The sequence below is a fragment of the Aotus nancymaae genome, unplaced genomic scaffold, assembly GCF_030222135.1.
Source record: "Aotus nancymaae isolate 86718 unplaced genomic scaffold, 86718_ANA_hifiasm-v0.15.2.pri h1tg000021l, whole genome shotgun sequence".
NCBI lineage: Eukaryota > Metazoa > Chordata > Mammalia > Primates > Aotidae > Aotus > Aotus nancymaae.
In genome coordinates, this window is record NW_026988433.1 from 10,989,804 (window position 1) to 11,006,173 (window position 16,370).

Here is a 16,370-nt window from a genome sequence, read left to right on the forward strand (position 1 = left end):
TTGCAGTGAGCCGAGATCGCACCACTGCACTCCAGCCTGGTAACTGGGCAAGACTCCATCTCAAAAAAAAAAAAAAAAAAGGCACACTAAGCTAATCCTAAAGACCTAAAAAATGCCTGTGCAACCAAGACTTCCTTGCTGGGGTTTCTGAGGCAGAGGAATAACAAAGAGGAAAATAACCCACACTGAAGTTTAAAAGCAAGCAGGCAAGATGGGAACAAGGGGAAACAGTGCAGGGCCTGGGATGGGCCAGGGCACAGAGGGCGGGGAGCGGAATCGCAAGGCCCTCCTTTCCAGCAAGGCTGAGCAGGGTGACACTATCACTTCTCAGACTAGGAGCCCTGGCCAGGCATGGTGGCTCACACCTGAAAACCCAGCACTTAGGAAGGCCAAGGCAGGCAGATCACTTGAGGTCAGAGTTCAAGACCAGCCTGGCAAACATGGTGAAAACCCATCTCTACTAAAAATACAATAATTAGACACGCGTGGTGGTGCTTGCCTGTAATCCCAGTTATTCAGAGGCTGAGGCAGAAGAATCGTTTGAACCCGAGAGGCGGAAGTTGCAGTGAGCTGAGATTGTGCCAGTGCGACACAATCTGGGCGACAGAGTAAGACTGTCTCAAAACCAAAACCAGTCCAGACATGGTAGCTCACACTTGTAATCCCAGCACTTGGGAGGCCAAGGTGAGTGGATCACCTGAGGTCAGGAGTTTGAGAAAATCCTGGCTAACACGGCCAAACCTCGTCTCTACTAAAAAATTACAAAAATGAGCCAGGCATGGTGGTGCGCACCTATAGTCCCAGCTACTCAGGAAGCTGAGGAAGGAGAATCGCATGAACCCAGGAGGTGGAGACTGCAGTCAGATGAGATCCTGCCACTGAACTCCAGCCTGGGCGACACAGTGAGACTCTCTCAAAAAAGCCAAAACCAAAACAATAACAAAAATGAAAACATCCTGCTGAGCGAGAAGTCAGACACAAAAGGCCACAGAGTGTATGATTCCATTTATATGAAAAGTCCACACGCCTCTAATCCCAGCACTTTGGGAGGCTGAGGCGGGCAGATTACAAGGTCAACAGATCGAGACCATTCTGGCCAATATGGTGAAACCCTGTTTCTACTAAAAATACAAAAATTAGTTGGGTGGTGGTGCGCACCTGTAGTCCCAGCAACCCGGGAGGCTCAGGCAGGTGAATTGCTTGAACTTGGGAGTCAGAGACTGCAGTGAGCCGAGATTGTACCACTGCACTCCAGCAGTGAGCCGAGATTGTACAACTGCACTCCAGCCTGGCAACAGAGTGAGATTCGGTCTAAAAAAAAAGTCCAGAATAGGCAAATCCATGAAGACAGAAGGTTTACTGGTTGCCCAGAGTGGGGACCCAGTGTTGCTGGGGAAGGGAGAAGTGAAGAATGATTGCTGGTGGCTGCAAGGTTTCTTTTTGGGGTGATTAAAATGTTTTGGAACCAGACAGAAGTGGTGGTTGCACAGCCTTGTGAGTGTATTCTCAGTGAATTATTCATTTACCATGGTTAATTTCATGTGAATGTCATCTCAACAACAACAAAAAATTGGCCAGGTGTAATAGCTCACACCTGTAATAACAACACTTTGGAAAGCCAAGGTGGGAAGATTGCTTGAGCTCAGGAGTTTGTGACCAGCCTGGGAAATATAGTGAAATTCTATTTCTAGTTTATTTATTTATTTATTTAAAGAGAGGGGTCAGGCCAGGCATGGTGGCTGATGCCTATAATCCCAGCACTTTGGGAGACCGAGGTGGGTGAATCGCAAGGTGAGAAGTTCGAGGCCAGTCTGACAAACATGGTGAAACCCATCTCTACTAAAAATACAAAAATTAGCTGGGTGTGGTGACACACGCCTGTTGTAATCCCAGCTACTCAGGAGGTTGAGGCAGGAGAATGGCTTGAACCCGAGAGGCGGAGGTTGCAGTGAGCTGAGATCGTGCCATTGCACTCCAGCCTGTGTGACAGAGCGAGACTCTGTCTTGGGAAAAAAAAAAAAAGAGAGAGAGGGGCCAGGTGTGGTGGTTTATGCCTGTAATCCCAGCACTTTGACAGGACAAGGCAGGCAGATCACTTGAGGTTAGGAGTTCGAGACCAGCCAGGCCAACAAAAACCCATCTCTACTAAAAATACAAAAATTCGCTGGGCATGGTGGCGGGTGCCTGTAATCTCAGCTACTCAGGTGGCTGAAGCAAGAGAATCACGTGAACCCAGGAGGCAGAGGCTGCACTGAGCCGAAAATCGCCACTGCACTCTAGCCTGGGTAAGAGTGAGACTTCTTCTCAAAAAAAAAGAAAAAAAAAGAAAAGAAATCATATTAATGTTATACTCTCTTTCATAATACATGTTTGCTTTAACATAAACATTTCAAGTTCTTACTGACCTAGAAAAGTTGCCCATCTGTGGCTTTGCGTCTCTCACCACAGCCCCTTTTCTGTCCGGCACAGCAGGCTCTGCAGAGTGGCGGGGGAGGTGGCGGCCCCGGATGCAGGCTTAGAAATCATGAAGGCGCCCAGTCACTCAGAGACTCACGCTGACCCATGCTGGGAGAGAGGTGCCTGGCAGTGGCCTCCCCTGAGAGCCAGGCCCCGAAGCTTGGTGAGAACTGGCCCTGGAACCCACAGAGCATTCAAGGGCTCAGGGCAGCAGCCGATTCTCTGAGCTCCGCAGTACTGGAACTCACCCAGGGGAAATTCTTTTCCTGGGGCCTAAATTTAGTCCAGGGAGCTTGGACAGGAATTATGTCATTCTCTGAACTCACACAGCAGTAAACAAGTTCAAATCAAGGTCAACAGCTGGTGGCCGACCTGGCCTGTCCCGGCAGGCAGTGTGCACCCACCTGGGAAGGCCACACGGGTCTGTCCCGGTGCCCTTCCCACGGGCGGCTAGGGCAGTGGGCAGGTGGGTCCCGGCTGAGCAGTGCTGGGCAGCCCTACAGGGCAGCCCTGCAGGCCCAGGGGCCTGGGGTGGCCAGAGAGGACCCTGGTGTGGCTCCCACCTGGGTCCCGCCAATTTAGCGTCTGGTGGTGGCAGCGAGAAAGTAGCAACTAACTGGACACACTAACTCAAAACTGATTCCTGCTGCGGAGCTCCAGTCGGTCTTCTAGAGCAAAGGAGACACAGCCGCCAAACATGGGAGAAACAAGGCCACAGACAGAAAGAAACCAGGGCGGGAAAGAAGCAGAAATGTGGCTGCAGACGAAGCCCACGGCTGTCCTTGGCACCCCTGCAATCGCTCCCCTGATGGAAGGGTGGACGAGGCAACCCGGAGGCTCCCAGATCCTCCTCCTAAGCTCTGGCTCCGGGCTGAGCACTTTGCTGGCATTCTCACCCGCTTCACTCCCAGCGAGGGAGGCAGCTTCTATTCATCCCATTTTATTTTCTTTTGAGACAGGGTCTCACTCTGTTGCCCAGGCTGGAGTGCAGTGGCACGATCATGGCTCACTGAAGCCTCCACCTCCCAGGCTCAAGCGATCCTCCCACCTTAGCCTCCTGACTCTGGTCGTCCCGTTTTACAAACAAGGAAGTAGGAGGGCGTGCGGAGGTGATGTTGCCTATCCAAGGCCACACAGCTGGTGAGTGTCCACCAGGATGTGACCACAGCCCCCATCCCACCCGCTCTGCCTCCTACCTGCAGAACCATCTGCCAGGGAAGCCTGGTGGGCAATGCTGAGATTGAGGGGGCCAGGAGAGGGGATGGGGGGATGGCACCTACTGTACCTGGCGAAGGTTATGACAAAGGCATTAGCTCTCAGCAGGGGGTGGTTTTACCCCGCCCCCACCCTGGGGACATTGGTTAACAAATGGAGACATTTTGGTGGAAACTACTCAATGTCCCACAATGCGCAGGATGGCCCCCTCAATAAAGAATGATCCGAGACTGGACGCAGTGGCTCACGCCTGTAATGCCAGCACTTTGGGAGGCTGAGGTGGGTGGATCACCTGAGGTCAGGATTCGAGACCAGCCTGGGCAACATGGTGAAACCCTGTCTCTACTAAAAATGCAAAAATCAGCCAGGTGTGGTGGTGCATGTCTGTGGTGCTAACTACTCAGGAGGCTGAGGCAGAATTGCTTGAACCTGGGAGGTGGAAATTGCAGTGAGCCTAGATTACGCCACTGCACCACTCCGGGCTAGGCAACAGAGTGAGACTCAGTCTCAAAAACACAATTAAAAAAAGAATGATCCGGCCCCAAATGCCAGGGGTGCCGAGCCTGAGAACCCCTGTGCCAGTGGCGTCTTTCTACCCACGACTTCTCGGGAGGAAAGTCAGGCAGAACCTATGCCATGCTGAGTGTGTGCAGCCTCTGATTAAACAGTTCCACTTCCAGAGACGCAGCCTGCAGAACCACCTGCACCTGGGCAAAGATGCAGAGAGACGAGGGTACCAGACCCCCTGCAGGACCGCATGTACAAAACGGAAGACAGGAACACCTAAGTGACCATCACTAAGGGGCTGTTCAAATAAATGATGGCACAGTCACAGACTTGAACGGGAAGTATTACAGCTGATACGGAGAATGGCATGAACCTGCAATCTCCGCCTACCAGGTTCAGGCAATTCTCCTGTCTCAGCCTCCCAAGTAGCTGGGATTACAGGCACGCACCACCATGCCTAGATTTTTTTTTGTATTTTTAGTAGCAGTGGAGTTTCACCATGTTGGCCAGGCTGGTCTCAAACTCCTAACCCCAGGTGATCCGCCTGCCTCGGCCTCCCAAAGTGCTGGGATTACAGGTGTGAGCCACCTCACCTGGTCTCTCCAGCATACTTGAAGAGCCGCATTGAGCGAGGGAGGCTTTCCAAATTCCCGTGTCTCTAGCTTTCCTTCCCACGCTCTGTTTTGAGCTCTGTGGCCCTGCCACACCACACTTTCTTCCTTTCTTCCTTTTTTTTTTTTTGATGCGGTCTTGCTCTGTCATCCAGGCTGGAGTGCAGAGGCACAATCATGCTCACTGCAACCTCCACCTCCCAGGCTCAAGCGATCCTCCCACCTTAGCCTCCCGAGCAGCTGGGACTACAGGAGCATGCCCCCAAGCCCCACTAACTTTTGTGTTTTTTGTAGAGATGGGATTTTGCCATGTTGCCCAGACTAATCTCGAACTCCTGAGCTCAAGTGATCCTCTTTCCTCAGTCTCCCAAGTAGCTGGGACCATAGGCATGCACCATCACACCCAGCTAATTTTTAAATTTTTTATAGAGAAAAGGTTTCACCTTGCTGCTCAGGCTGGTCTTGAACTCCTGAGCTCAAGCGATTCACCCACCTTGGCCTCCCAAAGTGTTGGAATTACAGGCATGAGCCACTATGCCCAGCCAGCCTGCCTCCTTTCTAATACCAGGTCAAGACAGCAACTCCTCCAGGAAGCCTTCCTGGAGGCCCCCCAAATCCCTTTTTTACTGCGTCCATCACAGTAGTGACTATGAACTCAGAAGCCCCGTCAGGGGCCAGGCAGTACCACAAATCAGTCAAGTGGGCTGTTTGATTCAGACTTAGATAAGCTTCGCAGATAAAAGGTTAATAAATACTCTCTTCGAATACGCACTTTCCCACTTTTCTTAAAAAAAAAAATCCCTTCTCCAGGCTTTTTCTTTTCCAGTTTCCACCTCCATTTTTGATAGAGAAATATCTTCAAGAAACATCTTGGCTGGGTGTAGAGGCTCACATCCGTAATCCCAGCACTTGGGAGGCTGAGGCAGGAGGACTTCAAGCCCAGCACTTCAAGGCTACAGTGAGCTGAGATTGGATCACTGCACTCCAGTCTGGGTGACAGAGTGAGATCCCATTTCAAACAAACAAAAAACAAGAAATAGGCCAGGCGTGGTGGCTCGTGCCTGTAACCTCAACACTTTGGGAGGCTGAGGTTGGCAGATCTTGAGGTCAGGAGATCAAGACCATCCTGGCTAACATGGTGAAACCCCATCTCTACTAAAATACAAACAAATTAGCCAGGCGTGGTGGCACGCGCCTGTAGTCCCAGCTACTCAGGAGGCTGAGGTAGGAGAATTGCTTGAACCTGGAAGGGGGAGGTTGCAGTGAGCTGAGATCACGCCACTGCACTCCATCCAGCCTAGGCAACAGAGCAAGACTCCATCTCAAAAAAACAAACAAAAAAACTACACACACAAATACACCAAGAAATATCTTAATTTCCCCTTTAAAATCTATAATAAGAAAAACAACCGCAGCCACACGTTAATACAGGTCTAGTGCCCTTAAGTCTTGGTTTGGAGTGACAAGAGGGAAGGGTCTCTTCAGCTTTAGCTGGTAACTGCCCCAGGGAAAAGCAGCCCTGGTCTCATCAAAGCTGATTTTTCAAAAGAAGCTAGAAACCAATCCCATTTTAAGCTCAATTTTTAAACTTTGACATCACATTCAAATTTAAAAAATGATACTGCCGGGTTCTGTATGGCCAGACCCTCACAGCACGTGCTGGATGGAGTCTGCAACTCTGCAGTGAATCCTGGGTTCCAGTGTCTGTCCTCCCTGCTGACCTCCGAGTTCTTTAAGGGCAGGAAGCAGAGTGCAGCTGTGACTGGGGCCCCAGCACCAGCCCAGAGCCTCCGTGCACAGAGGCGCGGATGAGCTCTGCTCCCAAGACACACATGCCTCGAGCCCTGGGGTCACCCCACCTGCAGGCTGGCCACATTCGCCACTCCACGCTCCATGCTCGACAGCTCCTCATGGGTGTCCAAGGCGCTCCAGACCTGGCCTGCCCTCCCCAGATCCGCTCAGCCACTGCCTCTCTCTCCAGGTGCCCAGGGTCACCCTCACCCCCATGTATTGCCTGACACAGGCTCTCACCTCACCTTCAAAATATACCTCCATGTTAGACCATCCAGAATGTCGCTCATTTTCTTAGATGCAATAACGGTGTTTGTAATTCTGTAAGAATGTCTTTTTTTTTTTTAGGAAGGTCTCACCCTGTGACCCAGGCTGGAGTGGTGTGATCACGGCTCCCTGCAGCCTTGACCTCCCAGTCTCAGTCAATCCTCCTACTTCAGCCTGGGACTACAGCTGCGGGCCACCATGCCCGGCTAATTTTTGTATTTTTTTGTAGAGATGAGGTTTCACCTTCTTGCCTAGGGTGGTCTCAAACTCCTAGGCTCAAAAGATCCTCCTGCCTTCGCCTCCCAAAGTGCTAAGATTATAAGCATAAGGTACTGTGCCCAGCCCAGAATGCCTTTATTTTTAAAAGACGTGTGCAGCCATGTTTAGGGATGAAATGCCCTGTGATCTGTAACTTACTTTCAAATGGTCCCAGAAAAAATACAGACAAAGCAAAGAAACCCCAACAGCCAAGAGCTGCCAAGTTCAGCAGGTAGACATCCAGGATGCTATTATGCTGTTCTTTCAACTTCTCTGTAGAGACTCAAAATAAACACACACACACATATTTTTGTACACAGTCACACACACACTCTCACAATCACTCCACCATCTGTTCTTTTTTTTTTTTTTGAAAGAAAGTCTCACTCTGTCGCTTAGGCTGGAGTGCAGTGGTGCAATCATGGCTCACCGCAGCCTCCAGCTCCTGGGCTTAAGGGATACTCTGCCTCAGCCTCCTGAGTAGCTGAGATCACACGTACATGCCACCACGCCCAGCTCATTTCTGAATTTTTTTGTGGAGACAGGGCCTTGCTATGTTGCCCAGGATGGCCTCAAACTCCTGGCCTCAAGTGATACTCCTGCTTCAGCCTCCCAAAGCATTAGGATTACAGGTGTAAGCCACCATTACCGGCCAATGGTTTGATTTTTATTTATTTACTTGTTTTTGAGACAGGGTCTTATTGTCACCCAGGCTGGAGTGCAGAGGCGTGATCACGGCTCACTGTAGCCTTGACCTCCTGTGCTTAAGTGATCCTCCTACCTCGGCCTCCTGAGTAGCTGGGGTCACAGATGTGTGCCACCACACTTGGCTAATTTTTTTTTTTGTAGAGATGAGGTCTTGCCATGTTGCCCAGGCTGATCTTGAACTCCTGGGCTCAAGCAGTCCTAAAGTGCAGGAATTACAGGCATGAGTCACTGCACCTGGCCTAATTTGTATGCATGTGTGTGTGTGAGCAACATGGCTGTTAATTCACCTGGGTGCAGGTGGGCTAAAGCCGAAAAGGGAGTCAGCCTGGCCTAATTTTTTTTTTTTGAGACAGAGTCTTGCTCTGCTGCCCAGGCTGGAGTGCAATGGCATGATCTTGGCTCACTGCAACTTCTGCCTCCCAGGTTCAAGCGATGCTCCTGTCTCAGCTTCCCGAGTAGCTGGGATTACAGGCACGTGCCACCACGCCCGGCTAATTTTTTGTATTTTTCACTGTATTCTCCAGGCTAGTCTCAAACTCCTGAGCTCAGGCGATCCACCCGCCTCGGCCTCCCAAAGTACAAGGATTACAGGCATGAGCCATTGTGCCCGACCCTTTCTGATTTTTTTAGTTGTCCCACAAGACATGATCTTTACATGGTACAGGACATGTACTCCAGCTGTCGCCTCTCTTCATTGTATCTTTGCTGGGGCTGGCACATGGCAGGGCCTTGAACACCTAGCCACAGACTGCCTGAAGCCGGTTACAGGGAGGCCGTCAGAGCCCTGCCCCCGGAGGCCACGTACCTTCAGCTCCTGGGTGCTCCTTCACATCAGCTTGGGCCTCGTCTGCCTTGGCCTCGGTGCCATCGCTGGGCACAGCTGAGTTGGACTCCGGAGCGGGGCTTGAGTTGCTGCTGTTCTCCTGTTTGATGGGGGAGGCATCTGCGATGGAGCTCTGGTTGCTGTTATCGTCTGTCAGGGGTGGGAACAGAACCACAGGATGAAATCCCACAGCTGCCAAGGACAGGCAGGTTGGGGGGCTCTGCCTCCCTGTGCCTCAATGCCCAGAGCCCCACGGCGGCTCTCCCGGGGAGGAATCTGGTTATCCTTTTTTTTTTTGAGATGGATCTTGCTCTGTCACCCAGGCTGGAGTGCAGTGGCTCAATCTTGGCTCACTACAACCTCTGCCTCCTGGGTTCAAGTGATTCTCTGGCTTCAGCCTCCCAAGTAGCTGGGATTACAGACATTCACCAACACACCTGGCTAATTCTGTATTTTTAATAGAGACAGGGTTTTACCATTTTGGCCAGGCTGGTCTCGAACTTCTGATCTCAGGTGATCCACCCACCTTGGTCTCCAGAAGTGCTAGAACTATAGCCATGAGCCACCTCGCCTGGCCATCCAGGAGGGGTCTGGATACTCCTCCTCCTGGGACCCCTGAGCTGACCTCTTCGGCCCCCCGCCCCCTCCAAGCACCACAGCTGTCCCATGTGTCCAGGGGGGCAAAGAATTCTGGCGCTGGCCTGACCTTCCCCGCACTGAGCCAACTGTACCCCGTGTCTGGAGGCAGCCAGCTGGAGATGGTGGTCTAACATATTTAAAACCTTGGGGGTACATTTGAGGCCTCATTCTGGGTGTAGAAACCAGATGCCTTGTGTATCTGGCAGGGAAGCAACACGGAAGACACGGCATGGTCCGTGAGGCGTGATCGCCAAGACGTTCTGAATGAACGCATCCAGGCTGGAGCCGAGTTCCACTTGATAGGAAATAAAAGGGAGAGAGAGGCAGCCGGGGTGGCACATTCCAGGGGACATGTGGCCCCCTCCCTTAAAGTCGGTATCATTTTTATTAAAAAATAAAAAGAGGAGGGGAGATGGTTGTGGAATAAAGAAAGCTAAGAGGCTCAACCAAATATGATGCATGGAAATTATTTGGATCCTGTTTCAAACGTGCCAGCTTTAACACTTTGGAACTGGGGATCTGAATATGGTCTGGATTTTAAAAGCTATTAAGGAACTGTTGTTGATTTTGTTAGAAGTGATCGTGGGACAGTGGGTGTACAGAAATGTCATGTTTTTAGCAACGTATGCTGTGATCTAGGTGCAGACTTGAATGTCATGAGGCAGGGAAATTTACCAGAAAATGCTTCCATGCAAGCTACATGCTACTGCCAGGATGCCTTGAACTTTTACTTTCTTTTTTTTGAGACAGAGTCTTGCTCTGTCACCCAGACTGGAGTGCAATGGCGCAGTCTGGGCTCACTGCAACCTCTGCCTCCCGGGTTCAAGCAATTCTCCTGCCTCAGGCTCCCAAGTAGATTCACAGGCGCCTGCCACCACACCTGGCTGATTTTTGTATTTTTAGTAGAGATGGGTTTCACCACGTTCCGGGCTGGTCTCAAATTCTTGACCTCAGGTGATCTGCCTGCCTCGGCCTCCCAAAGTACTGGGATTACAGGTGTGAGCTACTGCGCCCAGCCACTAGCAGTGTATTTTAATATGTGAATTATCTTTTAATTAAAACATTCGACACACTGAAAAAATAGATGAGGCAAATATGGCATCGTATTCATGAAAATCAGGGTGGAAGATATAGGGGAATTGTATTCCTCTCTCTACTGTTCTTGACAACAAAACCCTTCATAACACAAAGAAGAAAGGGAAGGGGTAACTGGGCAATGACATTCACAGTCGGGCTGGGGGCAGAGCTGGGGCCCGGGGTGCACCTACCCTTGTCCTGTACCCCGCTCTCAGGCACAGAGAGTCACTCTATTTTTTTGAGATGGAATCTCACTGTCACCCAGACTGGAATGCAGCGGCATGATCTCGGCTCACTACAATCTCCGCCTCCTGGGTTCAAGCAATTCTCATGCCTCAGCCTTCCAGGTAGCTGGGATTACAGGCACACACCACCATGCCCGGTTAATTTTTATTTTATTATTTTTTGGTAGGGACAAGGTTTCGCCATGTTGACCAGCTTGCTCTCGAATTCCTGAGCTCAGAATCAGGTGATCTGCCTGCCCTGACCTCCCAAAGTGCTGAGATTACAGGCATGAGCCAGCACACCCGGACATTTATGTACTTTTTATTTTAGAGACGGGGTCTTGCTCTGGAGACGGGGTCTCCACGCTGGAGTATAGCAGCACAATCAGAGCTCAGTGCAGTCTCGAACTCTCAGGCTCAAGCCATCCTCCCGCCTCTGCCTCCTGAGTAGCTGGGGCCACAGGCATGTGCCGCTGTCTCTGGCTAATTTTTACGTTTTTTGTAGAGATGGGGTCTCACTATGTTGCCAGGCTGGTCTTGGACCCCTGGGCTCAAGTGATCCTCCTGTCTTGGCCTCCCAAAGCACTGAGATCACAGGCCTGAGCCACTATGCCAGACCCAGGAGAGTCATTTCAAACAGCAGAGACCCAAGTGGAGGTTTCAAAGCTGACGCAATAGGAAGCAGCCTTTCTGGGCCATGCTGCACCTGGGGCGACGATCACTTTTGTAAGAATGAGAAAGAGACAGAGACACCCCAACAGACTCGAGTGCCTGCCATGTGCGAGGCACTGGGCAAAAGCATTTGTGGTCACCTCGTTTAATCCTCCCAACAACCCACTGGAGAGGCACCGTTACTGCCTTCACTTTCCAGAGGGGGACACCGAGGCTGGGAGCAGGAGAGCCACTAGCCGGACCCATCTGCCCAGCTCCCAGCCCCATGCCCCTCCTCTACCTCAACCTGCCGAGGAGGGCCAGGCAGTCAGGCAGCCCCACCCAGGTAACCTAGACCTGAGTTTAACTGGACTCTGGGGTGCATGTTATACAAAAGCATCCTCTTGTGAATTCTAGAACTTAAAAAGGATGTGTGCTCCCCGATTTCTCCTCCAAGAAAATCTCAACTACCTTCCTACGGCCACACTCGAGCAAGATGCTGGCCCCACAGGCTCCTGAGGCTGTGTTAATTAATGACAATAAGCACTAATGTTTAACGTCTGGGCCTAGGCTGGTAGCCTGGTAAGGGCGTGACCCCAATACTTGGGCTAACTCCAGCTGAGTCTTGTGGACTAAAGGGCCCAGGGCACCACCCTCTCCCTTCATCTCCTGCTGTACACATCCTCCCACTTGAAGCCTTCCAGAAAACTCGGCCGGCCCACACCTTTCCCTGACCTTCCCAGTCACACGCTCTGCTGTCTGACTTGGTTTCGGCTGCACATGCACTGAAATGGAAATAAGAAAGTGGACAGGGCTCCCATGCTGGGGACCTGGTTTGTTCAGCATTCCAGATTTTTCTGGAGAGTTCATCCAGGCCACAAACCTGGATTTTTTTTTTTTTTTTTTTTTTTCCTGAGACACATCCTCGCTCTCTCGCCCAGGCTGGAGTGCAGTGGTGCAATCTCGGCTCGCTGCAACCCCCTCCTCCCAGGTTCAAGCAATTCTCCTGCCTCAGCCTCCTGAGTAGCTGGGATTACAGGTGCCCGCCACCACGCCCAGCTAATTTTTGTATTTTTAGTAGAAACGGGGTTTCACCACGTTGGCCAGGCTGGTCTTGAATTCTTGACCTCGTGATCCACCACCTGCCTCGACCTCCCAAAATGCTGGGATTACAGGTGTGAGCCACCTCGCCCGGCCAATATATCTCTGTTTTAAGAGATAGGGTCTTGCTCTGTTGCCCAGACTGCAATGCAGTGGTGCAATTACTGTTCACTGCAGCCTCCATCTCCCAGGTTCAAGCGATCCTCCCACCTCAGCCTTCAGAATAGCTGTGACTATAGGTGTGCATCACCGCACCCCGCTAACTTAAACGTATTATTTTTTTTTTTTGTAGAAATGAGATCTCCCCATGTCGCCCAGGTTGGTCTCAAACTCCAGGGCTCAAAGGATCCTCCTAACTCAGCCTCCCAAAGTGCTGGGATTACAGGCATGAGCCACTGCCACTGGGCTTTTCTAAAGCCTGTTCAGACACCTGCCAGCCCTCCTGCCACTGGAACTGGTGACTGTGTTTTCCAGACAGGTGGATTTGGCACGTGGGGAAGTTTGCTGGTCTTCCTTCCTCAGAACAAGACAGCACTGGGTCTGGGGAGATCAGAAACTCCAGCAAACCAATATTCCTTCCCAGCTCCTTCTTCAGTTGTTTATCTGCTACCACCTGGCTGTACCAAAGGTTTCAATGGTCAAAAGTACAAAGACATTGAAATTAGGGTCAAGAGAGAGAAAAAGGCAGGGGTTGCAGGCTCTTGTCCTAGCGGGCCAGCCAGGTGACAAAGAGGTGGTGGCTGAGCCAGGTGGGCCTGGGGGTGCCACACTCATCATAAGGGAAGGCGGCTCTGGCTTCAGGCAGCCCCTGACTCGAGGGAGCACCTGGCAACGGGGCTGTCAGATCTGATTTCTCAAGGGATGGCACGATGCGGGTTTCCTGATTTCCAAACATGGGAAGCCGACTCAATTTTTATGAAGCTTTGGGGACGGGCGCGGTGGCTCCCACCTGTAATCCTAGTGCTTTGGGAGGCTGAGGTGGGCGGATTGCCTGAGCTCAGGAGTTGGGAGACCAGCCTGGGCAACATGGTGAAACCTCATCTCTACCAAAGTACAAAAAAATCAGCCGGGTGTGGTAGCACAGGCCTGTTGTCCCAGCTGTTCAGGAGGCCGAGGCAGAAGAATCGCTTGCACTCAGAAGGCAGAGGTTGCAGTCAGCTGAGATCACACCACTGCACTCCAGCCCGGGAGACAGGAGTCAGACCAGACTCTGCCTCCCAAAAAAAAAAAAAAAAGGACGTTTAAGTTTGAATCTCTGAGGGCGTTTTCCTTTGACGGATGGAGACAACCAGGAGGGACCCTCGGGGGACACTGGGGACTGGCTCGGAACATTCTGTGTTTTGACTGGGTAGTTACACGGGTGTGTGCAGTTTGGGAACATTTCACGGAGCCTTACATGTATCATTTGCACCTTTCCTCTCAAATAAAAAGGTCAAAACAGAAACAGACACCAGCAACGGGAAACAGTGGCAGAAGCGCCAGCCTGGGTTCGGTGGGCGGACCTACGTTACGGTACCGCTCAGGCTGTAGGGCAGCAGCTGTTCTTAGGTAGGATCATAGCACACCGCAGCTCTGAACTCCCGGTTCAAGCGATCCTCCAGCCTCAGCCTCCTGAGTAGCCAGGACTACAGGTCCGTGTTTCCTGTACGTGGCTAAGTTACAAGATTTGAAATTAAACAGCGAAGGAAGTTAGGCTGTGGATGTGGAAGGGCAGTTCCCAAGGTCCTGGTGGGATTAACATGAAGTCAGAAATCCAGTTTGGAGGCTGGCCATGGTGGTTCATGCCTGTAATCCCAGCCCTTTGGGAGGCCATGGCGGGTGGATGACTTGAGGCCAGGAGTACGAGACCAGCCTTGCCAACATAGCGGAACCCGTCTCAACTAAAATATACAAAAATTAGCCAGGGATGGTGGCGCACGCCTGTAGTTCCAGCTACTTGGGAGGCTGAGGCAGAAGAATTGCTTGAACCCGGGAGGCAGAGCTTACAGTGAGCCGCTATCACGCCACTGCACTCCAGCCTGGGCAACAAAGAGAGACTGTGTCTCGAAAAGAACAAAAAGCAAAACAAACAAACAAAAAGAAACAAATCCAGTTTGGAGATTCTCAGCAGCCAAAGCAAAACGGGAAACACAGGCATTTATCTAATTTACATGAGCGGGGAAGAAACAGACTCCGAACAACCTTCCCGGGTAACGAGGCTGAGAGAAACATCCCCGTGAGGGTCCCGTCCCCGGGTGAGGAGACGGTCTAATTTCTATGTCTCTGGCTTAGTGTCTGTCTCCTGGCCTGGTGCGCTTGGAAAAGAAACGTCCTCTCCTCCGCTGAGTCTTCTCTTTGGCACAGAGGCCTCCGGGCCCTGCCCAGCCCTCCTACCCCTTGCCTGGAATGTGAACGAACCTGCTGGAGAAACAAAAACACGACCCAGTGCTTGGCCAGGGCCCCGGGCCGGGCAGGAGAGGCTGGCAGGCCATGGGCACTCACCGTGCATGTCCATCATCCCTGGGGAAGAACTGTTCTCCGGAGTGGTCACCTCTGAGCCACACTTCTCGTCCTTGCCTTTTTTCTTATTCTTGTTTTTCTGCAGAGAAAAATGGAGCAGAAACCAAGTCACCAGATTGCGTGTGTGTGCACACGCGTGCTCAGAGCCCCTGGGGAGTGGTGTGAATATTTTATTCTGTCGAAGCCTCCTGGAACCCCCAGGCCTCTGAACGGTTTTCCTGAGCCTGGATTTGAACACATCCCATTAGGGACTGGGCTCTGGGTCCCACCCACGTTGGAATCAAAGGGTCCCGTAGCAGAGAGGGTTTGAGGTTGGCCCAGCTCTGGCACCCTGGGAAATCAGCCTGCCTGTTTCTGGGGCTGTCAGCAGCAGGGTGGAAATGCCAGGGCTGGCAGGACCTGCCTCCTCTTTAGGGAGAGTATCTGGGGAAGAGGCCACCATCAGCCCGGACAAGGCACAAAGTGATGCCAGGTGAGCCAGGGGTCACTCATTTCTGCCAGCTGCAGGCCTCCTGGGGCAGCCTTCTCAAAGTGTACTGCCCGACCTCCAGTACAAAAGCACAGGAGTAGTTAAGAGGGAAGACCCTGGGAGGAAGGAGAGAGGATGGGGATGCTATTTGTGCCATTCCTTTTTTTTCTTTTTTTTTTTTGAGATGGAGTCTCGCTCTGTCTCCTGGCTAGAGTGCAGTGGTGTGACCTTGGCTCACCGCAACCTCCGCCTCCTGGGGTCAAGCAGTTCTCCTGCCTCAGCTCCCGAGTAGCTGGAATTACAGCTGCACGCCACCATGCCTGGCTAATTTTTATATTTTTAGTAGAGACAGTGTTTCACCATGTTGGTCAGGCTGGTCTTGGACTCCCGACCTCGTGATCCGCCCACCTCAGCCTCCCAAAGTGCTGAGATCACAGGTGTGAGTCACCGCACCTGGCCATTCATTTTTGTTTTTGTTTTTTTTAACGAAAGGAATAGAATTGTGTTAGAAACAACCTGGGCTCAATGGGAAGAGACTCATTAACTCCATCGTGGTACATTCCTTCAATGAAACCTGATGCAACAATCACACGGAATAAGGTGGTTCCTCACAGACTCACACGGGATGATATGATCTGAAAATACTCACAGATTAAAATATGTCAATATCGCCAAGATGTATGTAAGAAAAACGCAGGGTGTGTGAGCGTCACCACCAGTGGTGAACAAAGGGTTCGTGTGTGTGTTGGCTCCCGCGTGTGTGTGTGTGCGCACGTGTGTGTGCGCGTGTGTGTATTTACATGCATGTCTGCGAGCGAAGGCTCCCTCTAGAAGGATAAACAAAACCTAGCAATACCGGTTGCCTCCAGGGACGAGAACTGGGGTGGGGATGGGGGTGCATGCAGGGATGAGGCAGATTTATAAAAGACAGGCAGTGAAAGAGTAACATCTGGAGATAAACCGATCCAGACAGACAGAAGAAGGTGGACTGGTGGTTAGCAGGGGCAGGCGAGGTGGGTGGGGACTAACTGCTAATGGGTGTGAGCTCCTTCTGTGGGGTGAGGAAAATGTTC

At 51.6% G+C, this 16,370-nt stretch overlaps 1 protein-coding gene across 4 annotated transcripts in view; it reads right to left on the reverse strand.

Moving 5' to 3' along the window:
• Nucleotides 1-16,370, reverse strand: part of BCL7A (BAF chromatin remodeling complex subunit BCL7A) — a 38,233-nt gene that overhangs the window by 9,521 nt on the left and 12,342 nt on the right. For all 4 annotated transcript variants that reach the window (XM_021673390.2, XM_021673389.2, XM_012476948.2 and 1 more), the window contains exons 3-4: nucleotides 14,811-14,907; nucleotides 8,620-8,787 (exon numbers count right to left, since the gene is read on the reverse strand). In XM_021673390.2, the coding sequence (XP_021529065.2) occupies nucleotides 8,620-8,787; nucleotides 14,811-14,907 (265 nt within the window). The remainder of the gene's footprint in view (nucleotides 1-8,619; nucleotides 8,788-14,810; nucleotides 14,908-16,370) is intronic.